This window comes from Arvicanthis niloticus, chromosome 21, assembly GCF_011762505.2.
Source record: "Arvicanthis niloticus isolate mArvNil1 chromosome 21, mArvNil1.pat.X, whole genome shotgun sequence".
NCBI classification, from domain to species: domain Eukaryota; kingdom Metazoa; phylum Chordata; class Mammalia; order Rodentia; family Muridae; genus Arvicanthis; species Arvicanthis niloticus.
Genome location: NC_047678.1, coordinates 11,143,125 through 11,170,664, shown reverse-complemented (window position 1 = coordinate 11,170,664; position 27,540 = coordinate 11,143,125). Strand labels below are relative to the sequence as shown.

The following is a 27,540-nucleotide window of genomic DNA, read 5'->3' as shown; positions in this document are numbered from 1 at the left end:
GTGTGTGTGTGTGTGGTGTGTGTGTGTGTGGTGTGTGTGTGTGTGGTGTGTGTGTGTGTGTGTGTGGTGTGTGTGTGTGGTGCGTGTGTATGTGTGTGTGTGTATGATGTGTGACAGTGTGTATGTGCATCCCGCTCGACGGGGGCGGTGTGTGTGTGCGTGTGCGTGTGCGTGTGTGTGCGTGTGTGTGCGCGCGCGAGCGCGCGCGTCCCGCTCCCCTCCCCCACCCCGCTCGCGTCAGCGGAGGCTGAACTACCAATCCCGGCGTGCCTCGGGGGCGGCACGGGCGCAGGCTTGTGTGCGCGGCGGGTAGCCGTTGGCTGAGGCGGCGGCTGCGCGGGTCGCTGTGCTGTGAGGTCGGACGGCGCTGGCAAATCGCGCCCAGGATGTAGAGCTGGCTGTTCCCGACGGCGCGTCTGACGCTAAATTGGGTGGGGTAGAGAGTAGGGGGCGGTAGTCGGGGGTGGTGGGAGAAGGAGGAGGCGGCGAATCACTTATAAATGGCGCCCAAGCAGGACCCGAAGCCTAAATTCCAGGAGGGTGAGTGTACAGCTTTGGGGAGAGGCAGCTAACGGTGCCGGGGAGGGCGGCTGACTCAGGGCGGTTGAGGTTTGGGGGTCGGGGTCGGCGTGGCTCGCGGCCTGGGGAAGCGGTGGGCCTTTGTGAGGCGGAAGGCGCATTGCGGAGGGCGATTTCAGTGCGTCATCTGGCGACACTGTTTCGTGGCTCGAAAGCGAGCCAACGGCACAGGCAGGGCCGAGGGAGCCCCGTGCGTGCGGCCAAGCCCTGCCGCTCGTTTTGTTTTTGTTTTTTTTTGTTTTTCCCGAGAGCGGAGAAAGTCTATTGTAGGGAGGTGCCCGGCGGGCGAGCGATGGCGACGGTTAGGAAGTGATGTGGCGTGGGGGAGGGGAGCAGCGGCAGCCCATCCCTGCGCTTAACTCTCAGCCGCGGGCCGCGCGGGCGACGGCGGGGCTGGAGGTTCGAGGCTGTTGGGCAAACGGGGGCCTCATCTCAGCGGTCTGTGGGGTTCTACGGTCGGGGGACCGGGTGGGTGGGTGGGTGGGCCGTGCGCCCCGCGGCCGGAGAACTGCGTTGTAAAATGGCCGCGGCAAGATGGCGGTGCCATCATGGCTGCCGGCGTCTCGCCGCTACGCGCAGCTTCGGGCCAGATGGAGCGCCCCCTGGCCTGGAGAGCTCGCGCAGACGAATTCCTCCTCTTGCCTCTTGAGTGATGGGTGGGGACAGAAAAAAACAAAACGGGAGCAGCCCTAGCGAGTTAGTAGGCTTGCTGTTGCCTGAGGGCATCGGTTTGCAGGGTTTTTGTTTTTTGTTTTTTGTTTTTTTTTTTGGAGCGGTGCGCCAGGGCCCTTTGAGTATTCTGTGTGCTCTCCATAGCGGTTGCTCTGGAAAACAGTTTTCAGTTCCTCCTTAGGGCGTTTCCGTTTAGAGGTCCTTGGCCTCGTTGTCATTTTTAAATACAGTTGTTGCTTGACTGGTTGTAGTAGTCGTCGCTTAATGGCGATTTGAAAGCCGACGCTTATTAGTTGGCTTTGAGAAGAGTGTTGCTGATCAACGGTACTTCCGGTGGAAAGCAGTTACTCGGTTGTCAAACACATCTGTCGAGGTGGTTTACTAACTAGTATACTAAAGGGAATAAAACTATGTGCGTAAAAAGGAACACCTTAAACTTTTTACTGCTAGCTCTGGCCGTATGTGCCTGTTATCATACATGCTGGGTCCTGACGCTTTCGTAACCCCTGTTTAGGATGTTTAACCATTAACGTGCCAGACTCTAGTCTCAAAGCTCCAAATCGGAATGTAACTAATCGATGTACATAAGGGTATTCCAGGGGTATTTTCATGCAGCCTCTTAATATTTTTCTCCCACTTTGAGAAGTTATGGCCGTTCATTATTTGCTAGGTGTTTTTGAGAAAGTTTTTTTTTTTTTTTTTTTTTTTTTTTTTTTTTTTTTTTGAGGCAAGTCTTGGTATGTAGCCCCAGCTACTATTATTGATCTTCCTGTCTGTCTTCAGAGTGCAGCAGTTAAATCTTGGTTGCCGTATCCTATAAGATTTCTTAAAATTTATAATTATAATGATACTTACAATAGTTTGAGGGGCTGGAAAGACCAAGTACTTCGACCTTGGAACCTAGCAAGCTGTTTTAAAAGCTTGTTTACTTCCGGATGTGGTGTTAAACTCGTTAACCCAAACATGCTCGATGCAGGAGCAGGCGGATCTCCGGGTTTGAGGCTATCCTAGTCTACTTAGAGCTTTTTAGGACTTCAGAACTATACCGAGAAACTCTTTTTGTGTATGGGGAGGGGTCTGTTTACCCTATACCCAATGGGGGCTGAGAGGGGTGGGGACCTGTGCAGGTGGATGGATCTCTGTAGCTCATTGGCCAGCCAATTTACTAATGGGTGAGTTACAGTTAAAGTCTCAAAAAAAAAAAAAATAGTGTGAAGAGATAGCTACTGTGGAAGACACTGAGCTGGCTGGCCCTCGTTTGTAGAAAGGTGGTGTACACTGTAGTTTTTTCCCTACTGAGCAGTTGGTTTCCTTTATAATGACTTACATATATCAAAGCTTGCCAAGAGGCTCATGGACTTAATCCTTGTTGATATTAGAAACTAGAGTCAGGAATGGTTGTTTTGAAAGAAATGCTTTCTTTCTAAAGGAGACAGTGACAAAGTGAGATGGATAAAGGCAAACCAAAAAGATGGTGCTGGTGTAGTTGGAGAATAGTAGAAACAAAGGCTAGGTTATGAAAGCTTGGTAAATCCAGCTGTGGATTACAGGGGTAGCTAGGTGTGACACACACCTAAAATTCTGTCCTCCATTAGAGAAGTAGAGGCAGGAGGCTGACCAGCCCAGGGGTATATAAGATGACCCTGTCTCAGAAAATAAAACAAAACCCCCAAAAATCCAAGCTAAAATATATGGCTATCTTTTTTGAGTTGTATGAAAGATAATGTTTGGTCCCCACCTTGGCTGATCCCTAGGGCCCACATTGTGGAGGTAAAAAACTGCCCACAAATTGTCATCTGACCTCCACATATTTACAGTGGCATGTATGCATAGACTTAACTCCCCTTCCCACAGTAGATTTAAAACCCAGAGAACATCTAGAAAGGAAACAGTGTTAATGAGATTATTTTGAAATCTTTGTAGAATCCCAGCACTTGGGAGGCAGAGGCAGGCGGATTTTGAGTTCGAGGCCAGCCTGGTCTACATAGTGAGTTCCAGGACAGCCAAGGCTATACAGAGAAACCCTGTCTGGAAAAAACCAGGAAAAAAAAAAATCTTAGTAGACTTTTGATAGTGAAAGGTGGTAAATACTCATTTTGTGTCTGTGTGAGTGTGTGTGTGTGTGTGTGTGTGTGTATGTATGAATATCCTCAGAAGGCAGAATTGGATTTCCAGGAACTGGGGCTGCTAGGAATGGAACTGTTTCTCAGTCCTCTTGTAGGGGTGTTCTTAAATAATTAATCAGCCCAGGGCAAGATTTTTGTCATTTGAGACTAGAGTGGATCTGAGGGTGGAGAACTGCCTTTGTCATTTGTCCTTTCCACTTGTTAGACTGATGTACAGTTAGCTGTGTGTGTGCGCAAATTTTCATTATTCAAAGAGCCTTACTTAGTGTAGTTTTTACCTGAAGCAGCAATTTACAAAAGGTATATTTCAGAGTAGCTTAAAAGATACCTGGAGTGAAATCTGTAATCACAGATCTGATCTTAGTGCTTCTGTTTAATAGTAGAATGTTTTACACATTTATTTGGGTCTTACCTCTGGACTGTTGGAAAAGAGAGTCTGGTCTATTATTATCCATCTTTCTTTAAGGTGGACATAGGTTTAGTGATGCTTTCAACAGTTGAGTGGTACAAGATCTTAAACAGCCTGATGTTAAAGTTACTGGACCTTATTTTAGAAGTCTAACAATAGAGGTCTCTGGTGAAGTGTAGAAAAAAATAATAGTTTCAAAAACCACTCCAGGGGCTAAGGATGAGTTTGAAGACTCCCATAGCATGCACGAATCATTAGCTATGGAGTCATTAAATATGGTGGTATGCCTGCAATCCAGGAGGTGGGCAGGCTCAGCATGTGTTTCCCTTCTGATTTCACATGTTCATTTTATGTTCCATGGGTAGTGAACAACATATATCACTACATATAAGTGCAGGAAAGGATTCAGCCATTTGATTGCATGTGTGTTCCTTATTAATGTGAAATGCTTACCACACAACGGAGCCAGCAAATAGATGCTTTAAGGGACAAATTTAAGAGCAAGGAAAGGGTCTAACTGTGAAGCCTTGGCTGTGCTATGTCGAACAGACAAGAGGATCTACCAGCCTCTGCCTCATGAGTGCTGGAATTAAAGTTGTGTGCCACCATAGCAGGCCCATAATATATACTTTTATATTTTATAATATCCTCTTTAATGTACTTTTTAAGCATAAGACTAATAGATTTAGGGGCTGGAGAGATGGCTCAGCAGTTAAGACTGTTCTTTGAGAGGTCCGGAGTTCAATTCCCAGTAACCATATGGTGGCTCACAACTATCTGTAATGGGATCTGATGCCCTCTGCTGGCGTGTTTGAAGATAGCTACAGTGTACTCATATACACAAAATAAATAAGTCTTTTAAAAAAAGACAGGTAAATTTTATAGTCACATACCTGACCTGTTGGATACTTCAGTTGCTTGAAACATGTAAAAAGCAAGTGGACTGAAAATAATGTGTGAGATAAACTTCTGCTATCATCATGTGGGATATATATATAAATCACCTGCTCAATTTGTTTGGTGAGCACAGATGGCTTCAAGTCTCAACTTTAGTCAGATTTTATTTGGATTTGCAAGTACTGATGACATTTAAGTTGGTTATTGTTGAACTTGGATACTAAGGATATGGCAAAGTTTGTTCTGAAGTGTTCATGTATAGTTATAGTCTTACCTGTTTTGCTGGGATTATTATCAAGTATAGTCACATCTTTCTGTATGGCAAAGGACTCACAATTAACCTGGCCTTTCCCCCCACCTCTTTTTCAGGCGAGCGAGTGCTGTGCTTTCATGGGCCTCTTCTTTATGAAGCAAAGGTATGGAACCTGCTTTCTTTTGAGAAGGTGGCCAAAAATGTTGCCTAGATCAGGCTTCTTAGTATCAAATTACAGTATTTTCTTACTTGATATGTAAAAGGTATTTCATTTTTCCATAGGTTCATAATCTTCCTGTCTCATTTTGAGTTTTTACTGCTTGCTTGGTGGTGGATGGAAAAAGTTCAGACTTTTCTACTCTTCTGACTTTTCTAAACTTAGTAAAAGCCTTTTGGTTGGAAATAGCATTTAAGTGATAGGTGAAAGTTTGTTGGTTATAACAAATAGCATTTTATAGTTAATAGCTTCAGCAAAACCAACATTGTATGTTTGTAAGCACTTGTACAGGTAGGTGTGTATCATGAGTAGAGGTTAGAGAACAACCTCCAGTGTCAGTCCCCTTTTCCTGTCTTTGAGACCTCTTTGTTGTCCTTATATATTCCTATCTGACCTTCAGATTTCCTGCGATTTTTTTTTTTTTTTTTTTTTTTTAATCAACTTGCATCTCCGAGTATGAGCGGCAGGCTTATAATGAGTTTGGGGGGAAGCATATGAGTTCTACTTAAATGCAAGCACCGGTTATCCACTAAGCCATTTCCTTAGTGTGAGTGAGCATGTGTCTCCATCTCTTTATATCTGTCTGGTTTTGAGACTTGAGTTTTACACTTGCTCAAGCTGAGATGGTTGTCATCTACATTTAACTTCCTCTTTGTTAATTTGAAAGGTAAAGTTAGAGTCCTGAGTAAACAAGGCTTAGACCCTACTACAGAAAACAAAAGCCCAGCATTTCTCTGTCTGTCTCTCTCTCTCTCTCTCTCTCTCTCTCTCTCTCTCTCTCTCTCTCTCTGTGTGTGTGTGTGTGTGTGTGTCTGGAGCACACTCTTGCTCTCTGTGTGTGTGTGTGTGTGTGTGTGAAATATAATGTTTAGAAGCAATTTCTAGCAATTTTATAATTGTATGAAATACTAAAAATGATCACTCCTCCTGTTTGGAATGTATAGATGTTTGTTTATAACTAGGAGTCCTTTTGATGATCTAGTATGGTTTCCATTGTTGCACAAACTTTCAGCAATCCTTTGAACTGGCTGTTTTTCTTTGGCAGCAAAATACTCTGGTGGATTTTTTTTAATGGTAATTGGAATAAACTATTGTTTGGTTTGTCTATAGTGAACACTTTTTTTAAAAAATAAATATTTTTATGTATATGAGTACACTGTATCTGTCTTCCACCAGAAGAGGGCATGATTACTTTACAAGATGGTTGTGGGCCACCATGTGGTTGCTGGAAATTGAACTCAGGACCTCTAGAAGAACCGTCAGTGCTCTGAACAGCTGAGCCATCTCTCCAGCCCCTATAATAAACACTCTTAAATCTAGTCAGATAATCACTTGTCATAGTGACTTTCCTTTAATAATTTGTTTTGTTTGGTTACATTTAAGAGTACTTTTAAAAGCTAATTTTAAAAAGTCAGCATAGTGTCATTCATAGACTGGGTTTTTTTTTTTTTAATGTTCTTAGCTGGAGTTTGCAAAAACAAAATTAGCTTTCAAATTTCTTGACCTTGGATAGCAGATCTAGCCTGTTGATTTATAATAACCTCTTACTAATGCTGTGTATTTATTTCTAAATTGCAGTTTTGTAACTTTATATAGAAAGGTGTGCTTAGCACTAGATTATAAAATCAAAATGCCTTACAACTCTTAGTTCTTAAAGGTGCTCTGAAAGTTTTACACTATCAAGTAGTTCAAGATTTAATTCTTCATAGTAAAAAGAGCAAATCTGTCAGTATTACACAAATTTGCTTTTGTCTAAGAAGTAGTAAGATTATGTGTATACCAAAGACTTATTCTTTTTTATTTCAGTGTGTAAAGGTTGCCATAAAGGACAAACAAGTGAAGTACTTTATCCATTACAGTGGTTGGAATAAAAAGTGAGTATTAGATTTTTAAAAGCATTTTGTCTACTGTTGTAACATATACGTTGAAGCAAGGATGAGTCATTTTTAGTATGATGGAACTATCAGAACTCATCCGTTTCATATATACTCGATTCTTGGGAATATTTCTTATTTTGTTGTATGCAGTGGTTATACTTGACCAACTATGTTGATTCAATTATGAGTGGATGCATGTTTTAGGATAGCATGAGTTTTTTTGGCCTGAGCACAAACCAAATGACTTACCTTTCTCATGTACAGTTAAACTCAAAAATTGTTATAGAAAAAGGGGAAATGTTTTAGAAACGAATTTATAAATCCATTTTATGAAGTTTTGAAACAATGTCATTAACAGAAAGTAGATTCATGTGGTTCAGCATGAAATTCTTATTTACAGAATTTAACTTTCTAGTGGCTATTGGAGCTCTTTGTCAGTAATGTTCTCTTTGGGACCCAAAAGTAACAGCAAAAAGTAACTAATAGCCTTTTTGGTGTCTAGAATTGAGTGGCTTACTAATTTTACTACGGAAATTTAAAATCATTTTTATTATTGATCTTCTGTACTTCAGGGATGGCATTGAAGAAACTAGCCATTCAGGAATTACTTTCTGAAAACTCATAATGCTTAATGCTTTGTCTTACTTGACATCCAGAGTCTGATACTTCTTTACAAGAGAGCAAACAAATGCCAACTGTTAAGATGGTTGGTACTCTTGATGGAGGGAGTGTTTTGTTGTTATTGTTTTGTTTTTTCCTGTTAAGTTTACTGGCCCTATAGCTTTGGTGTAAATTATATTTTAGAGTTTTTATCTGAGTAGTCAGCCAGTCAGTTCAGTTCATTTGTTAAAATAGGCTTATGCTTTTAGGTGAGAAATACTGAACTTTTAAATTAATTAGTATAATTGTGGAAAGGCCACGATTTAAAATACATGAAAGTATATTCTGATAATTTTTGTGAACAATATATTTCTAAAAATGGTTAGTAGTAGGTAATGTCAATATTTCAGAATGATGCCAGTCTTACATCTATTAAGAAATTGGGAGCTGGATGTGCTGGCACATGCCTTTAATCCCAGCACTCAGGAGATAGAAGCAGGCCGATCTCTTGAGTTTCAAACTAGCCAGAACTACATAGTGAGACCCTGTCTTAGTTTATGAGGTTTATATTTATTGGTATTTTGCTAATATCCAGATAAATAATAGACTCTTTCCTATAGGAAGTAGAATGTCTTTATGCATATTAGAGATGGCAAAGTTAAAAGTCCATATAAAGTATGAAAGGAAAGCATAGAGCACATTTATGGGCAGGGCCTGCTACCCTTGTACATCTTAGTTTAGAGTTTTACTTTAGTCACTGAATACAGCTTTCATACTTCACTCTTGCATGTTATTTTGTATAAAATTATACATGGATATATACAATATACACATTATATATAATATACATTATATCTATGTAATTATCTGTGTGTTAGGTAACTTTTTTTTTATTGCCATAACTTATAAAAACTAAAGCCACCAGTTTTCTAGTTTTACTTTTTCAAAAAGTTTTTCCTTTTTGGATTGTGGTTCATGACAGAAATTAAGTGGCAGTGTTATTTAGATGTCATTCTCTGGGAAAATAAGGAGGGGGAAACGGCTGTAGTAGACATTCTATGACTTCTTATGAGTGATGTTGTAGTGTACTGAGGGAAGTTAAGATATCATAGGTGACTTTCATAGTTGACTTGCTAAATGTGCCATTTTAACCTTTGGGAAGTACTTAGAAATGATTTTTCATTTTCCATTTTTAAGACTGATTCTTGATATATAGCTACTGGAACTTGCAGTAATCTTTCTGTCTCTCAAATCCTGAGATTACAGACTCGTACCACTACATCTATCTAGCTCTAGAGAAAGTTTTAAAACCATTTCAGAGGAGTATTCTTTAAATGCCTGTGAAGTATATTATGTATTTAATTTTGCCTGTGAGTTTGACTTATGGGATTAGTCACAACTACTTTGGAAAAAACTGAGAGTTACATGCTTGATCTATATTTAAAAATTTGAGTGGCCCTTAATTATTTAGTAGAGATTCTCAGAATGAAGATTTGTTGGTTTTTTGTTCGTTTGTTTATTTCAGTTTCAACAAGGATTTTTAGCTTTGCTTATAAACTATTAGAGTGACTTGGTAATTGGATATTGGTCCACATGCTTGTTTAGATGTGGTTTACATCTGAGGGGAGCAGAGTTTCTAAGGTTTTAAGGTTTAAAAGCAGTTAAAAGTTAACACCTTTTGATTTGCGGAGAATAGGGATATAATTTGGTTTTAGAAAGATCGTGGTTGATGGGGATGGAGTTGAGAGGTGGAGGTCTTTCTTGCCCCACATGCATGGAGCCCTGGGCTCAATTTCCAGTACTCACCCCACCCAGTCCCCAAGAAAAGGAAAGAAAAAGATGGTTTGTGGAGCACTTTTATTCATTTATTTAGAAACAGTGTCTTAATATGTAGCCCTGGCTGGTCTAGAGCTGGGTGTATAGACCAGGCTGCCCTGGAATTCTTATCTACCTGTTTATACTTCTAGGGTGCCTTGTTGTAGGACACCTTTTAAATACCCTGGGACAGCAAAATCTCCACTTGTAAACTGGAATATTTTTAACATTAGTTTAAATTTACTTTAAAAATCACAGATACTAAAATATTTCTAAATTAAAAAAAAAAAACCAGAATTTGTTGACACAGACATTAAAATATTCCATTTGTAAGTGAATCTTGATAAAGCTTAAGCTAAATTCTGCACATAGTTACTGAGATTACTTTGTACTATGCTGTCTGTATCAGAAGTGCTGTGAGGCCCAGGCGCTCTGAAAAATCTTTGAAGACACGTGAGGATATTGTAGCCCTTTTTCCTGTTCCTGAAGGAGCCCCCTCAGTACACCACCCCCTCCTGACCTCTAGGTAAATGCATGTTTTAAAGTTTTCTTTAGGAAGTCATGTGGAGGAATGTTTTTTATTTATTTATTTTCCTTTTGGCTATACTCTATCAGAGGTCAGAGGTGAGAATCATTAAGTAAAAGATTACTTACTTCAAGTATACACTTGATGGTGTCACTAATGGAGCTCCATCAGCAGGAGAAAAGACTAATTTTGCTCAAAAGCTAGTTTGCTTCAAAAATTCAGTATTCTACCAGAAAGTTGTGTTTTCCTATTCACGTCAGCAAAAGCTTGTTTTGTGAGAAGCCAGATAGACACATTAGCTTTTAGAAAGCCTCCAGTCACCCTTGAAAGTTGGAATGCTTCCTTTGAAAGTGAACAGTGGGGTATCTGAAAAAATGATTCTATGCCTTTAATGTACAGACTTAGTTGAGTCATCTAGGTGGTGAGTATTGTGGAGTTTATTATGTGTTCCTGATGTACCTGTAGTGTGTGTGAGCTGTGTAACAAGACAGTGCTGTAATTCTGAAAGGGTAATGACGGAGAGACTCTTTATGTTTAGACCATTTAAAAATGATATGAATAATCTACATAGTTTATATTTGGAATGCTACTTCTTAGTAGAACACTTTGCTTAGATTTTTCTTTTAAGAATGGATTTGCAGTGCCAGCTTATCAAATTATTTTAGAAAAAGCATGGTTTGTGGATTCCTGTAATTACAGAATTTGGAATACTGAGATAGGAGGATTACCGTGAATTCAAGGCCAAGTTGGGATTTATTTTTAAAAAGTCTCAAAAAAAACTAAGGTTGACAAGATGGCTCAGTGGGTAAAACTACTTTCTACCAAGGGTGAGACCCAAGTTGGATTCCCATGACCTATGGTGAAAGAATTGACTCCCAAAAGTTGTTCTCTGGCCTCTGCACACATACAAATAAATGTCAAAAGAACAAAATTAAAACATGGTATTTCAGAAAATTCCCAAAGTTTTAATTCCCAAATTTTTAAGTCTTAAAACTTTTTAAAGACTTAAAACTTAAGTCTTTAAAAGTTAGTTGGAAGAAACCCTAAACTATATTAAAAATGTACTTCAGTGCTATTTTAACTTGTCATTTTCAGTTGGGATGAATGGGTGCCAGAAAGCAGAGTACTCAAATACGTGGACACCAATTTGCAGAAACAGCGAGAACTTCAAAAGGCCAATCAGTAAGTTGGATTTGAAAAATGAATTTTGGGGTTTTTGGACATGGGATGAACAAAATGGAGTCATGTTGGCACCTCCCTCTACTTTGGGTAAAATGATTCTTGGTACTTGTTAGTTCCAGTGTTAAAGCTTGATTACAGTAATTACATATTTTCTGGGTAAAAAGTATTCTGTCATTTTTGAGTCTGTCTTCTAGCAAAAAAAGTGTTGTAAATTATAGATGCAAACTCATATCTTTTTTAACTGCTTCTTGGGTGCTGGAGAAGGCACAGTTAACTGATGGAGAAACAAAAAGGCAGAGATATTTCCACTTATTAATACCTCTGAAAACACATTGAGGAAAAGGGACCCAGAAAGATTATCTAAAGAGTAGCTATTCCATTTGATTTTTACAGTATTTAACGATTAAAATTACAACATGGAATAAAAAGAAAATATTGGAACTGCTAGTGAATTCCCAACCAGGCATACCATTGGAAGTTTCTGTTTCTGAGATCATATTTTAGTCAGTTTGTACTACATTGACTTTAATAAACTTTTTTAATCATTTCATTCATGTGGGCATGGGTTTGCCATGATAAGATCTAGTAGAGATTAGAGTCAGTTTTTCTTTCTTAAATGTGGGTTCCAGGTATTGACCTCCAGTCAGTGGGCTTGGTTGCATTTTAGTTAAACTTGGACCTTTTGGGCCAGCTCTCTGGTTTCATACTTGCTCTTTTTTTTTTTTTTTTTTTTTTTAATCTTTTTGATTTCTGTAGGCCTTAAGCATTAATTTTAGTATTTGTTTATTTTATATGTATGAGTATTTTGGCTTTTATTTATATATGGGCACTACATGTGTGCCTGGTGCCTGAGGAAGCCAGAAGAGGGAATCAGATCCCCTGGAGTTACAGATGGCTGTGGGCCACCATGTGGGTGCTGGGATTCAAACCCAGGCCTTCTACAAGAAAAAGGAGTGCTCTAAACTTGTAAGCTATCTTCCCTATCTTTTTGGGTTTTTGTGTGTGCATGTATGCACACCAGTAGATGGCATCAGATCTCATGGGACTACAGTCATACATTGAATTCAGGATCTCTGGAAGAGTAGCCCCAGTATTCTTAGCTGGAGAACAGCTCTAATTTCACACTTTCTATGGGGGCTCTCATTTTATAAAACATTTTAACTCTTGGTTTTATAATAGAATTATAGCCGGGCAGTGGTGGCGCATGCCTTTAATCCCAGCACTTGGAAGGCAGAGGCAGGCGGATTTCTGAGTTCAAGGCCAGCCTGGTCTACAGAGTGAGTTCCAGGACAGCCAGGGCTACACAGAGAAACCCTGTCTTGAAAAACCAGGAGAAAAAAAAAAAAAAAAAGAATTATTCTGTACAACATAGACAATTTGGAACATTCTGAAAGTCCACTTATACTAACACCACAAAGGCTTTAAAAATTTTTCTGAGACAGGGTGTCACTGTGCAAATCTTACTGGCTGGGAACTAAGTAAGTAGACCAGGCTGGCCTAGACTTCACAGGCATCCACCTGCTTCTGCCTCCAAAATGCTTGGATTAAGTGTTTGCCACCATACCTGACTGGGAAGCTCAGTTTAATACAAATTCTAGATGGAATCAAGCAGGCACAATTTTGTTTTTCTTACATAAGTACTTATGATGACTTTCTGACATTATTTTTGAAGGGAACAATATGCAGAGGGCAAGATGAGAGGGGCTGCTCCAGGGAAGAAGGCGTCTGGTCTGCAACAGAAAAATGTTGAAGTGTAAGATTCTCTTTGCTTAAATACTTCATACTGCTTTATAGGTATAATTTAAATTTACTACTTATCATAATACATATTTTGTCTCTGAAGGAAGCTTTTTAAAAGTGTCAGTGAAATTCTTAATTCTCAGCAGGTTATTAAAGTAATAATGTAAAATGAACATTACCTACTTGATTTTCCTTAGCTTCTTCCCTTGCGCTAAAATAATATTTAACATTAAAATACATTTAGTGTGCAGTGAGTGGCAATAAATCCTTTTACAGTTCTCATTTTTGAAGTAAAATCTGTACACACGGTGTTTTACGGTGTTATGGTAGTAATGAGTTATCAGGTGGTTTTGAGATAATTATTTTGCCAAAGATTACTTTCTCAGTAGTAAAATGAAGGTGAGAAAGAAAAGTATAATTTGTTAACTCTGGATTGTAAGGCTTCTTGGATAACCATAACATGAAAGTAACACACACACACTGTATCTCTAAAGGTTATGTACCTGAAAGTGACTAGAAAGATGACCAACTATATGATCTTAAATGTTAGTAATACAAAAACATAAGCCACAACTATCATTTAAGGGTAGGTTTTCTGTTTGTGGATATAGGGCCATTCAGTGGAACATGGGCCACCTACCAGTGGCCATACCCCTAAAGAATGATCTTAAGTACTAATAATACAAAAGCATAGACTAACTATTATTGAATGGTAAGTTTTCTGTTCATAGATGTAGGGCCATTCAATAGACAGGGGCGGCCTACCAGTGGCCATACCCCTAAAGAAAAATGGCTTGCTCTTCCCCAGCAGCTATAAACTGCCAATGACTTCTCAACTAAGAGGTAGATCTCATGGGCTCCTGTCCAGTCTATGCAGGAATGTTGTCTTGTATAGGTAACTCGAATGCAACAGCCATGTCATGTATGGAAGTCAGGATTTCATAGCACTCTTAACGTATCCTGCTTTTACATTTTGTTCCACACCCTCTAGAGCCCACATCCTGTGGAAAAGCACCCAGTGTCCAGTGTTCATAATGACAGAATCATCTCTCCAGTCGCTAGAATATGGTTTTTAACAGTTCAAATTTGACTATATATAGTCATAAGTTTTAGAACTAGAATACAGAACACTAGCAATTTATTGTATGAATCCCACTGTATACTTGAGGAAGTGCATATATGTTTAATGGGTAGCATCTGGATAGAATAAGCATGACTGCTCAGGAATTCTTACTAGGAGGAGCCATTAGAATGAGTGGTTTTAGATTAGGTGAGCAGTGATACTCATTTTATGGTACAGAGGTTGTGTATAAAGGATTAAGGATAAGAACTGGATCTTTTGGTTGCCATGAATCATTAGCATGTATATGCGGGTAAAGCCGTTCTTGATGTAAAGACGAGCTTTGTACAGAGCTGCCTGGCTGTGCACCACCACACCCAGCCTTTGGTTGTTGTTAAATTATTTTCTTTTCAACTTTTAAGTCAGTGTGTATGTGTGGCCATGTGTTCACAGGTGTGCAGGCTCCAACAGGGATGGGTGGATCTGAGTTCAAGGCCATCCTGGTCTATTTAGTGAGTTTCAGAAAGCAAGAGCTACATAATGAGACTTTGTCACAATAATTAATAATAATAATAAAACTTAAAAATTAAGATTAATGTTTTGGGAAGCAGACTTAAGATACAGTCACGGATAATTTTGGTGGGCCATTTTTCTCTGAATTTACCACTCAAAAAAGAGTTGGAACAATTTTTATGGGAGTAATTTTTGTTTTCCTCTCTTTCCAGGAAAACAAAAAAGAATAAGCAGAAAAGTAAGTATAAACCTTCTTAAAATTGGCCTATTTGTAATATTTAGATTGTGAGTTCACTATATTAAACTGACAAGTGTTTCATTGACTTCAAGTAGAGGTCTCACAGTAGTAGAGTTTGTAGATAAGGTTTTAATCTTTTGATCTCCTGTAAGATGTAGTTGTTTTCACCAACCTGCTTTAATCTTAATGATTCTCTTAGGAAGATAGCATTTTAAATATGTTGTTAAATGTTTCCTAAGTATTACATAAGTTCTGTTTTTTTTTTTTTTTAAGAAATATTCTATAAGTTGAATATGAAATGTTTGTAATAGGGAATGAGAACTTAGACACTCTTCTTACATTAGGAATTTGTTCGTTAACCAATACCTCCTCCTCCATTCATACTCATGTTGTAGCACCTGGAAATGGAGATGGTGGCAGTACCAGTGAGACACCTCAGCCTCCTAGGAAGAAGAGAGCCCGGGTAGATCCTACTGTTGAAAATGTGAGTTTTCTTCTTTTCCTCTGGCAGGCTGTCCTGAAGGCTCTAATGAGCCTTCTCCGTTACTTCCCCACTCCTTTCCTTTCCAGAATTTGTGTTTGAGACAAGATCTTGTTTTGTGGTTTAGTCTAGTCTACTGCCTCAGATTTCCAAATGCTGGGGTTGGTTATACATGCAACCAAAGTGCAGAGGCAGGTTCTGGTCTAGTAACTGAAAAAAAAAAAAAAGTATCTTTAAATAAAGATAGCCATGTTATCCGTGCCTACTGGTACATGCTTTTAATCCCAGGACGCAAGAGGCGAAAGCAGGCAAATCTTGTGAGTTTGAGGCCAGTCTTGTCTATATAGTCAGTTCCAGGACAACCAAAGCTACATACATAGTAAGACCATGTCTGAGGGAGAGGAGGGGACCGGGGTATGGAGAGTAAAGAGAAAAAGTCATGTTTGGGATAATCGTTTGGATGTCAAGAGTAAATGTGAAGATGCTGTTAAGCTGTATCAATTCAGAATATTCTATTTGCAGAAGAGGAAAAAAATGCACTAAGGGCAATTATAACTCAAGACCATAATTTTTTTCCTGGCTGTATGATTTTATGTATTGGCTCACGACCTCCTCACCCCTGCCCCAATGGCATTTCCTTCTTTTGAGCAGCTCCTTAAAGGAATTAGTGTGTGTCTAGTATCTTAAAGATCAAAAGAGAAGCAAGAAAAGTTTGCAATACCTTTGCTTTTCTTATTTAGGAAGAAACATTCATGAACAGAGTTGAAGTCAAAGTGAAGATTCCTGAAGAGCTGAAACCATGGCTTGTGGATGACTGGGACTTGATCACCAGACAAAAGCAGGTAACCTGAGAATGACATAGGCGTGGTGTCTTTGGCAAAAAGAAAACAGGCTCAAAGTTTTATGATGAAATACTGTAATCTAATTAAAATTTTTTTTTTGCCTGTATATATGTATGTGCATGGCATGACCTGTGTGCAGTGCCTGTGGAGGGCATTGGAGCTGGAGTTGTAGATAATTATTAGCCACGGAGTGGGGTGCTGGAGATGGAAACTTGGGTTCTAATACTCTTAATTACTGAGCCATCTCTCCGTTCCCTTATCATTTTGATTAGGAAAGTTGGAGAATGCTTTAGCAGAACTCTCCCCCAAAAAGATAATAGACAGAGATACATGCATTTTCCATCTTAATGTTGGTGGTATGAGAACATTTATACATGTCCTGATGGTGGAACATAGTAGAAAGCATATGACCTTGACTTCAATTGAGTTCAATCCTGAATGCAATTAAGGTCATAGATTTAATGAATCATTTGTAAAATGTTGTGAAAAGAAAATTGCCCTCTGGGAGAGATGCAGACAAACTGACCTTGCCCTAAGATAGAATGTATGCCAGCAGCAGAACAGCTTAGCAAACCAGTGAGGTTTGGGGGTTTACAGGTGGATGGTAGGTTGCTTAGAGAAGTGTGAGCAGTTCAAAAGTAGGTATACCACTGAAGAGCCCATCCCTAAGTAAGACATGACTTTCTGCAAAGCTGCTTGTGAATGTTGCGTCCCTGGAGCTCCATTTTAGGTGTTTGGGGGGAACCTCTGGATTGTTGAGATGTCAGCTTTCTGGGTCTTGTTTACTTATTACTTAGTATTAGGAGCCTCTTTCCTCCCCTCTGAAGGGACATGTTCAAAATCTATAGGAACTGTTTTCTTACGTCCCGATTGAGGAACTTCAGACAACCTATTTAAATTGACAAATGATAGGTGTAGTGGGAATAATGGGGATGAAAAGAACAGTTGTTAAAGATTCATGAAATTTGAGATCCATAGACGTAGTTGGAAATTGGTTGCCGATGTTTGGTTGTATTATACAATTACATCTCCCTGCGTGGTGTTTGTGATCTTGATTTATCAGACTTTCTGTGCCTCATCTACTTATTTTGGAAGGAATATAATTTTTGTAAACATTTGTATTTAATTTTTTCCCTAGCTTTTTTATCTTCCTGCCAAGAAGAATGTGGATTCCATTTTGGAGGATTATGCAAATTATAAGAAGTCTCGAGGAAATACAGATAATAAGTAAGACTGCACCCTTTTTGGGTATACACAAAGTACTTAAGTATTGTTTTAGATATAACTGAAGGTATGCGGTAGCTTCACAATCCTTAAAAGTTTTACTATTTTGAGGCTGGGTAGTGGTACATGCCTTTAATCCCAACGCCTCTAGAGGCAAAGGTAGGATTTCTGAATTTGAGGCCAGCCTGATCTACAGAGTGAGTTTCAGGACAGCCAAGGTTACACAAAGAAACCTTGTCTTGAACCTCACCTCCATCCCATACCTCAAAACTTGTACTATTTTGAAAACTTAAATGCCTTCTTATTTTTCTATAATTTTGAAGTTGATTTTAATTGTTAAAAAAAGTCTTAGCTGAAGTTCCTTACCTTTACATTCCTCAGAAAGGAAGTATTTTGAAAGTAATGTTTTTGTTCTTTTATCAGGGAGTATGCTGTTAATGAGGTTGTGGCGGGAATAAAGGAGTACTTCAATGTAATGTTGGGCACTCAGCTACTCTACAAATTTGAGAGACCACAGTATGCTGAAATTCTTGCCGATCACCCAGATGCACCCATGTCCCAGGTGTATGGAGCGCCACATTTACTGAGATTATTTGGTAATAAGACTTTTGAGCCTTTAAATAATTGAGTTTCTGATCTTTACTAAATGACTAAGAGGTAAAATAACTGAAACATGATTGTCTCAGTTTAATACCAAATTTCTTTTTGGAAAAAAAAATTCTGGAAAATCATTAAGACTGGGGAGGTAGCTCAGTTTATAAAATCTAAGTGCAAGGATCTTCCATTTTCCCAAACCCACAGAAAAAGGCTGGATGTAGTGTGCACACTTATGACCCAGAGGGAGGCAGAGGGAGCCCATTCTGGATTCTCAGTGTTCGCCTTTACCTAGTTGGTAAACCCCAGTCTAGTGAGAGAGGGGCTGTCATTTTTTTTTAAAAGGTCGGTGGCACTTAAAGACACATTCAAAGTTTTTTTTTTTTTTAGCTTATAAGATACATAAAAAAACCATTTAGTTTACGGAATCGGTGACAGCTCACTTACTTTGTGCATACATAGTTAATACATGTCATAGTGCTACTTTGAACATAACTAACTTAATTCTTTGTTAATAGTTCGAATTGGAGCGATGTTGGCCTATACACCTCTAGATGAGAAAAGCCTTGCTTTATTACTGAACTATCTACATGATTTCCTCAAGTAAGTTTAATTGAAATCACAAACAGTTGGGATAGTTACTTAAAGTGTGAAAGGGTAGGTTAACGTGATAATTACTAAAATAATGTATTTGTACGGATGTAAGTAAGGCAATAAAACTATAAATCACAGATTTGGGAATCTTACAGATGGGATTTGGGAATCTTACAGAAACATGTAAGTGCTATATGGGAAAGTGCTATATGGGAAATGATGGAGTGACTAAGCCTCCAAGCTATTAAGACAGTAAAAACATAGTTACATATAGTTTTAGAACATTAGAAAGTAGAAAGATTAAATTGGTCAGGGCAGGGAGGTAAACCCAAAAAAAAGGTCATAGGAGGCATAGAAATAGCAGTAATGTTTAAGGTGGCTCATGCCTGTGAGTTTTAAGGCCAGAATAAGCTATAATCTGATTTGAGGCCTGTTTCAAAAATAATGCCCAGTGATGTAATACAAATAAAATATAAGTTAACTTATCACAGTTGAATTTAAAAGATTGAAGAAATGGTGAAGATGTTGGAGGGCATTTTTATATTAGGGAAGAACTTAAAACCTAGCAGCTTTTGAAAATGGTAGGATTCTCCAAATAAAATAACAAGGATACTATTTAGCACTGTGAATCATAGAAACTAAATATAGCGGTATGCAGTATTCTGTTTCTTGTTTAGAGAAAAACATTTCAATTTGAAAAGGACTGGGACTTTCAGAATATGGATCATAGCTACTGTGGATTACTTCTTGGAGGAAGGATTGGAGTGTTTGATTATGGCCCTTTTTCTACAGTGGTGAATATTTCCTTGAGACTCCAATTTTGTTGGCAATATAGAAATGAACTACTGTTTCACATTTTGTGTCCCTTTATTTCAGGTTTGAACTTGCAATGTTGATAGACAACCTTCTACTTAACAGTCTTTAAAAAGCTAAAGAAAATGAATATTATTCTTTTAGGGTAGTGCTACAGTATAGTAGGATAGCTGTTTGCAGATTCCCTCAGGTTGAAAACAACTGTCTTAGTTTTAATAGAGAATAACTGAGGTGCATTTTTGTCTTACATAATCTCACTAAATTGTATTTTAGTGATACAGTATCTCATTTTCATAATGAATTAACAATTTTTCTTTTTAGGTACCTGGCGAAGAATTCTGCAACCTTGTTCAGTGCCAGTGATTATGAAGTGGCTCCTCCCGAGTACCATCGGAAAGCCGTGTGAGGGGCGTGCCCTCTCTCACTCGTGCTTGGATCTCTGTAAACAGTTTGGTTCTTAGTCCTTCTCTTGTACAAATGATGTACTTTGAAGACCGTTAGTGTATAACAGAGTTGATGTTTGTTTTCTGTTTGATTTTAAACAGAGAAAATAAAAGGAGTAACCGCTCCTTTTTTCTTTCTTTTTTTTTCATTTCAAAGTTTCTACCAGTGTATCAGTGATGGACAACAGAGAGACATGCTGTAGAGTGTTTGCCTAGTTGACAAAGCTGCTTTTGAATGCTGGTGGTTCTGTTCCTTTGACACTACGCACTTTTATAATATGTGTTAATGCTCTATGAGAAACGCTCTGATTCCTAGTGCCAAAGGTTCACTTCAGTGTATATAACTGAACACTCATCCATCTGTGCTCTTTTTTTTTTTTAATGGTGCTTAAAGAGCCCATCCTTTGCAAGTCATCCATGTTGTTCCTTAGGCATTTATCTTTGCTCAACTGTTAAAGAATGGTGGCTTGTTTTCATGGTTTTTGTATTTGTGTCTAATGCACGTTTTAACATGATAGACGCAATGCATCGTGTAGCTACAGTTTTATGGAAAAGTCAATCTTGTAGGAGTTGTTTTTCAGATCTTCAATAAATTTTTTCTTTAAATTTCAAGAGATTGTGTGGCCGTGTTATCAAGACTTTGGCACATTGTGTACTGTGATTAGAAGTTGATTGCTTAGGAAACTGGTTATTATCTAGTTGTTTATGGAATGGCAAGCTTACTTGGAAGTGGAGTAAACTACTGGTTGTAGGAGTTTGTCATCTTGAGTCATGGTCAAAAAGCTAGATGTCCACATGATAGTACCCTTTTGTATTCAGATTCTTGGTAGTTTTGAGCATTGGGGGCATTTTTTTTAACCGTGTAAAAATTGCAGTTAGTGTTGTTTAAGGCGTTTCTGTGATAAATGAAATCTGCATGGTGGTATTAGGATATTTGAAAAGGGAAGCATTGTTATCTTTAATAGAGCTATCAGTAATTTGGACCTAGGTACAGAACATTGGGAACGGTTCAGGTGGCAAGGTGTAGATGAGTACAGGGATAGGAGGGATTGAGAGGGATTGTGAGTATGGAGTGGTGTGAGCTCCTAGTCTCTCGAACTGCAGTAGTATCTGATTTCCTTGTGGGGTAGGAGATAATTTACTGTCAATTACCTATTTGGTCTTGGATTCAATTTCTAGCATAGAATGGGGACTAAACCTACCTGTTTATTTGGTACATAAAAGGATGGTGGTTATTTTTTCCCTGTATTTCAGTGTCTGTATGTAGAATATTGTTTTCAGTCACAGAGTGGGGGCAGGGGGATTGCCACACTGCACGTGTGGAGGTCAGAGGACAACTTTTCAAGAAAGTTCACTTCTTCACCTTGTACATGGGTTCTGGGGATTGAACACAGGTTGTTAGGCCTTTTCTTGCTGATCCCTGGCCCCAGTGGTATACTGTAGTTTATTCAGTCAAAATAGTTTTAGGAGTCATTTAATTTATGCAACTGTGTGTCTGAGTTTAAATTTTTTTTCTATAGGAGCAACTATGCTTAAACCTTTTTTGGTTTTAGGACTTTTACTGTGTTAAAAGTAATGGCCAGGTATGATGATAACACAGGGAAGTCAGGGGAAGGCGGAGCTCAAGTTCTGGAGACATCCTGCTCTAACACATCAAAGTAAAGTAAAACCTTTTCATTTGTTTCTGCCCTGGATTTGGAACTCACTCTGTAGACCAGGCTGACCTCTTTGCCTCCTGAATGCTGGCATTAAAGGCATGTACCCCCACTGCCCACCCCATTACTCTGTTAATCTTTGCTTACAAAGCATGCTTGTTGGTAAGATAGAACTGGGAAGGTGGCTTTTAGAGTAAGAGTGCTAACCCTGAAAGCTCAAACCCAAGAACATAAATTTGTGTAATCTTGCATAGAGAGAAGGTGGAGATAGAATGCAGATGGTTTGGGAGTTCACAGGTCATCTACCAGCAGAAACAAAAGGCTTTAGCAAAGTAAGTAGCAAGAATCATCCTAGATTAAGAACACAAGGGCAAACAAAAAACCCAAGAAACTGGTAAGCTACAAAATGGCTGTATTAAGGGTACAGTCTTGGAGTGTGTGACACACTGACTGAGTATAGTATCTGGGATAGAGAGGTCACTCAAGGCCAGCCTATAGAGGATTCCCTGTCCAAATATGAAAAAGCTCACTCTATATAAGTTATGGCTTGAGACTGAAATGGCCCCATGAATTTATTTGTTAAACATCTAGTCTCTAGCTGGTAGCATTGCTTAGGAGACTTGTCTGGAAGAAGTGGTCCCATCCAGGTAGACTTTCCCTCGTTCCACACCCTGCTTCTTGACCTGCCAGTATGAAAGGTTGTATCACAAATTCCTGCCACCATGAATGGAACAGTCCTATTCACCATGCTTCCTCTGTCTCTTTGAACCGTGTGTCTTGAAATTTGCAGCTAGATTTGCCACAACAGCAAAGGTACATGTGTATGGAGAGATGCTTTAGTGATGTTATTGGGAGCCCCCCCCCCAAAAAAAAAAAAAACCCAAAACCAAAACTCTTAAAGTGGGTTAATTAAAATTGGTCCTATTAAGGATTGGTGATACGTTATTTTAGGTTTTGAGATTATTTTCTTAAGATTAGCGTATTTGGCTCTAATTTGATCTCATCATTTAATTTTAAGATTTATTTTATGAGTACACTGTAGCTGTCTTCAGATACACCAGAAGAGGGCATCAGATCACATTACAGGTGGTTGTGAGCCCCCTGTGGTTTCTGGGAATTGAACTCAGGACCTTTGGAAGAGCAGTCAGTGCTCTTAACTGCTAAGCCATCTCTCCAGCCCTAACTTTTTTTTTTTTTTAAAGAAATGACAGCCTTGCCCTTGTGACCAGTTCTAAAAATCTGAACTATAGCAATATGTTTCCTTCTTAATTTCCCCTCCTGCCCCCTCCATTCTTCTGGAGAATTTTTGTTACCTTTTCTGTGTCTATAGTTCAGGCTACATAGATGTTTCTGCCTCTGGAGTTCTGGTGTTAAAAGTGTTCATGGGGAGAGCTGGATGGATGGATGGTCTTCATTCATTCTGGTGATAATGTGTAGAAGAGTGTCGGGAGGGCGATAACTGGGTTTATTATGTAGATGCTAGGTCTGGGCTTAAATCCCATACTTGTGACCAGGCAAGACGCTCGAGCAGGTCTTCACTTGTCCAAGTGCAACAAGCCTGGGTTCAGTCTTCTAGATGCATTTGGTATAAGGAAAGAACTGTGGCATGTGTACACACACACACACACACACACTCACACACACACACTCACACACTCCTCATAACTCCGATTTTCTTCTGCAGTTAGGGTCATTAGAGGGAACCCTGAAGAATTGAAAGAAAGGTCTTCTGGCTTGCTGCCTACACCAGCTTTGACCCGAGTCCTCATTTTCTGAGGGGTGATAACCCAGGCAGAAGGAAGGCTTCGAGCAGGTCTTCACTTGTCCAAGTGCAACAAGCCTGGGTTCAGTCTTCTAGATGCATTTGGTATAAGGAAAGAACTGTGGCATGTGTACACACACACACACACACACACTCACACACACACACTCACACACTCCTCATAACTCCGATTTTCTTCTGCAGTTAGGGTCATTAGAGGGAACCCTGAAGAATTGAAAGAAAGGTCTTCTGGCTTGCTGCCTACACCAGCTTTGACCCGAGTCCTCATTTTCTGAGGGGTGATAACCCAGGCAGAAGGAAGGCTTCTGCTCTTATTGAGAGGACTCCTTGTACGTCACATGAATTGTCTTTTTTCAGTGATGTTGCCCATTTGGAGAGCAACAATTTCAGCCATTGTTTTGCTAGGCAGACTAACGAAAAGACCATTTGATTTATTGGTTGATTGATTGATTGATTGTTTTTAAGACAATTGTGGTTAGATTCTATCTCCTCCCCCCTCCTTTTCTTTTCCCCCTAATCCCTACTCCCCTTATCCCAGGCTGACCTAGAATTAAATATATAGCCTAGACTTATCTTGTACTCAGGACCCTCCTATCTCTTCCAAGGTGTGGAGATTATATGCATGCACACTCCTGGTTTATTTTGATGTTTTGGAAACTATGTGAGGTATATATTCTGGTATTCTGGTTTGCTTCACAAGCTTACACTCTAGTTTTTTCATTTCTTTTTTTTCCTTTTGAGTCAGCTTTTCTCTGTGTAGCCCTGGCTATCCTGGATCTTCCTGATTCTGCCTCCTGATTCATTAAAGTCACATGACACCACCACCTAGCACAACTTTATAGCTAAAAGCAACATTTTCTTTCTGGTTTTTTGAAACGAGGTTTGTGTGTTAGCCCTGGCTGTTGTGGAACTCACTCTGTAGACTAGGCTGGCCTCAAACTCAAGAGATCCTTCTCCCTCTGCTTCCCGGGTGCTAGGGTTCAAGGTATATGCTACCACCATAGCCCAACTGGCTGAAAGCAACATGTTAAGCTGGTTGATATGGAACATGTCTGTAACCCCAGCTTTAGGGAGGCTGAGACAGGAGACACACTACATGATTAAACCCAGCTTGGACTACATAGCTGTGAATCAGGACAGGTGCCAAGGACCAGCCTTAGCTAGCTCCAGGTCCCTGAGGGAGCGGTGTTTGGGAAAAAAAATGATTCAAAGTCCAATCGTGGGTCCAAGCTAGTGGCCTAGGCTCTGAGATAGCTTTCTAGATTGCTCTAGTCAGACAACTTTTTTGCTATTTTAAAAACTGATTGAGACAGCTCTCTCTGCTAGTAAAAATTCTAAAAGCTATCTGGATAGCTCATGGGTTTTCTAACCGAAGTCAGAAGAGCTGCTATAAAAAAATTCTTGGGCTGGAGAGATGGCTCAGAGGTTAAGAGCACTTGACTGCTCTTCCAGAGGTCCTGAGTTCAATTCCCAGCAACCACATGGTGGTTCACAACCATCTATAATGGGATCTGATGCCCTCTTCTGGTGTGTCTGAAGATAGCTACAGTGTACTCACTTAAATTAAATAAATAAATAAAATATTAAAAAAAATTTTTTGAATCTTCTGTTCAAGTCGTGCCAGAAAAAAAATTCTTGAGGAGCTGTTTTCACTTTGCAGAGATCTTCAGACAGTTCTAGCCAAGAGAAAAAGTTCTAAAGAACTGCTACTGCTTTCTGCTAGCTCACCTCATGCAGACCAAAACCCAAGTTTTTAAATTCACATATCAATTCGGTTATTTATTCCAGGTTCCCTTTTGATTACCCTCGTGAGTCCCACCCCCTTAATTACAAGGAGACAGCAAGCACACATTTTCTTTTAACATTGTGAAAGAATGTACCTACCTCTGTAAAGCACTGCTGGTAAGCTTTGGTAAACATCGATCCCATCTTGAAGTTACCACTTCTACCACTCCTAGGCCTAAAGTCCTGTGTCCCAGGCTGTCCTTGAACTCAGGTATCTGCATTTGTGTCTGACAAGCTGGCTTATAGTGTAGTGCCTCTCTGTTCCTTCAATTACTGGAGCTCCGTAATTATTATTATTATTTTTTTTTTTGCATAGTTGAGAAATTGTATATTTATAACTCATGTTTTTAGAGTTTTTTTTTCCACAGCCTTAAGGGCTGTGCTGAAGGTCCCAGAGTTTACCATATTGCTGAGACATTAGCCACACTTGCCTTCAGGTCCAGGATATTTACAGGAAGGACATTCCTCTGTGGAATATGAAGCTATGAACATTGTTATACAAACAAGCATTATGCTCATGGCAGCCATCAACATGGAGGTCCACATCCACTGGCCCTTCCCAGGGTTGGGAACCATGTCATCATTTCCCCACCAAGCCATGCTGGACCCAGCAGACAGGCTTGCTGGATAGTTCCTCTGACAGGTGTGATGTTGGGTGCTGTCCTAGTCTGTGCTTCTGCTGTGTGTGTGGAGGGGGTGGTCTTCTGCATATTACAAATGATTCTTCTCTACTTCGCTTCCTCACAGTATCTTATCCTTCAGGGCTTCTCAAACCATGGTGTCCTCCACAAGGGGCTCCACGGGAAACTTCTAGGCTAAGTCCTCCACACACATCCTACCCCCCTTTCCTTTTCCTGTTTTCTTCTCTTCCCTCTTCTGACAGGGTTGCCCAAGCTGGTCTTGAGTTGGTATCTCTAGTGATAGCATTCCCGCCTTAGCAAGGTTGCAAGCACAATCTAACTCTTGGCCCAGCACTAGGCAAATCTATTGTTTTTGTAAAATTTTGAGCACTCAAGTCAGAAGCTGCAGGAGTTGTTTCTCTTCTATAAGTGAGTCCTGGGCACCAAACTTGGGTTGTTAGGATCCTGGCTTTTTCTTTGTTTGTTTTAATTTTTTTTATTGGTCAAAGAAGTTACAAGATTCAGGTATAAGGGACAAATGTGGATCTTACTGGATGATGTGTCAGGGTTCAAGGTCAACTTGATCACAGGTGGAACCCCAACAAAGGAAAGAAGAAATGGGCTCTGTTGTCATTCAGATGCACTGTTCCTGCCTGAAGTCAGGGTGAGGACAAGTTACCTACCTCATGAAGATACTGATCCTAAGTAATTAAAGCTTTTGTGCGCTTGCGTGTATGTGTGTGTGACCTCATGACTTTAATATGATGGCTTATAGCAACATGGGTGGAGGGTTTTCAGGAGCATGGACAATTTATCAGTGGCTTGCCCAGCAACATTACCTGCCTGTTCTTAACCTGTAGGTTTCAACTCCTGACAGGTGTCACACATAAAATATCATGCACAGTACATATTTATGATTCATAACTAACAAAATTACGCTTATGAAATAGTAACAATAATTTTTTGGTTGGGAGTTACCACAACATGAACTGTATTAAAGGGTTGCAGCATTAGGGAAGGTTGAGAACCACCGCTGTAAAACCTCAAGGTGCATGGGGCCTCCTAAGCCCCACCCTCCATGATGGACCACAATACAGCTGTTCTAGGTGCAGCGGCCACATTATTTACAAAAGACTTGACATTCTATCCCTCCCCCAGCTCCTAAATCCTTTACACTCCCTCTTCTGCAATGTTCACAACCCTTTTTTGGTTTCTCGAGACAAGGTTTCTCTGTGTAGCCTTGGCTGTCCTGGAACACACTCTGTAGACCAGGCTGGCCTCAAACTCAGAAATCCACCTTCCTCTTCCTCCCAAGTGCTGGGATTAAAGGCGTGCACCACCACCGCCCAGCATTCCCAACTCTTAGGGGAGGGGTGAAAATAGTTAACGCATTTAGGGCAGCGCCTCAACAGTTCATTTTAACACCATGACCATTTATGAGCCTGAACTTACTATTGCCCTCTGCAAGAAAGTTTCTCTAACCACAGCTGACAGTGGTAATTTATGGGCATGAACATAAATATTTTTTGTTAATTTTTTTTAACAAAACATTTTTAATGATTTTATGTGCATTGGCGTTTTGCCTTTGTGTATGTATAGACAGTGCATTGAAACTGGAGTTACAGACAGTTGTGAACTACCAAATGAGTCCTGGGAATTGAACCTGGATCCTGGATGAGCAGCCAGTGCTCTTAGCTGCTAAGCCATCTCTCCAGCCCCCTAAATAATAGATAATTTAGAAGGCAATTTTCATTTAATTGGGGCTGGCTTTCAGGTTCAGAGGCTCAATCCATTATTATGATGGGAAGCATAGCTAGAAGAAGACTGACTTCCAGGAAGCTTGAAGGAGGGTCTCAAAGCCCACCCCCACAGTGTCATGCTTCCTCCAGCAAGGCACACCTACTCCAACAAGGCAACGCCTAATACTGCCGCTCCCTGAGCCAACCCTATTCAAACCACCATAATACATAGTCTGCATTGAACAAAGCAGGTAAGAACCAAT

At 39.7% G+C, this 27,540-nt stretch overlaps 1 protein-coding gene across 6 annotated transcripts; it reads left to right on the top strand.

The window, feature by feature from the left end:
* Positions 1-273: 273 nt before the first annotated feature.
* Positions 274-20,307, top strand: Morf4l1 (mortality factor 4 like 1). Of its 6 annotated transcripts, none has more exons than XM_034483783.2 (13): positions 299-540; positions 5,053-5,099; positions 6,960-7,027; positions 9,855-9,971; positions 11,067-11,153; positions 12,826-12,906; positions 14,679-14,704; positions 15,100-15,188; positions 15,926-16,027; positions 17,166-17,254; positions 17,675-17,847; positions 18,364-18,448; positions 19,574-20,307. In XM_034483783.2, exons 1-13 carry the CDS (start codon positions 501-503, stop codon positions 19,656-19,658), a joined length of 1,089 nt encoding a protein of 362 aa, XP_034339674.1. In that variant the 5' UTR covers positions 299-500; the 3' UTR covers positions 19,659-20,307. The 6 variants fall into 6 exon arrangements, with proteins under 6 accessions (XP_034339675.1, XP_034339674.1, XP_076773417.1 ...); XM_076917302.1 differs by having other exon boundaries at positions 409-540; positions 9,858-9,971; XM_034483784.2 differs by lacking the exon at positions 9,855-9,971 and having other exon boundaries at positions 274-540.
* The last annotated feature ends 7,233 nt before the right edge of the window (positions 20,308-27,540 follow it).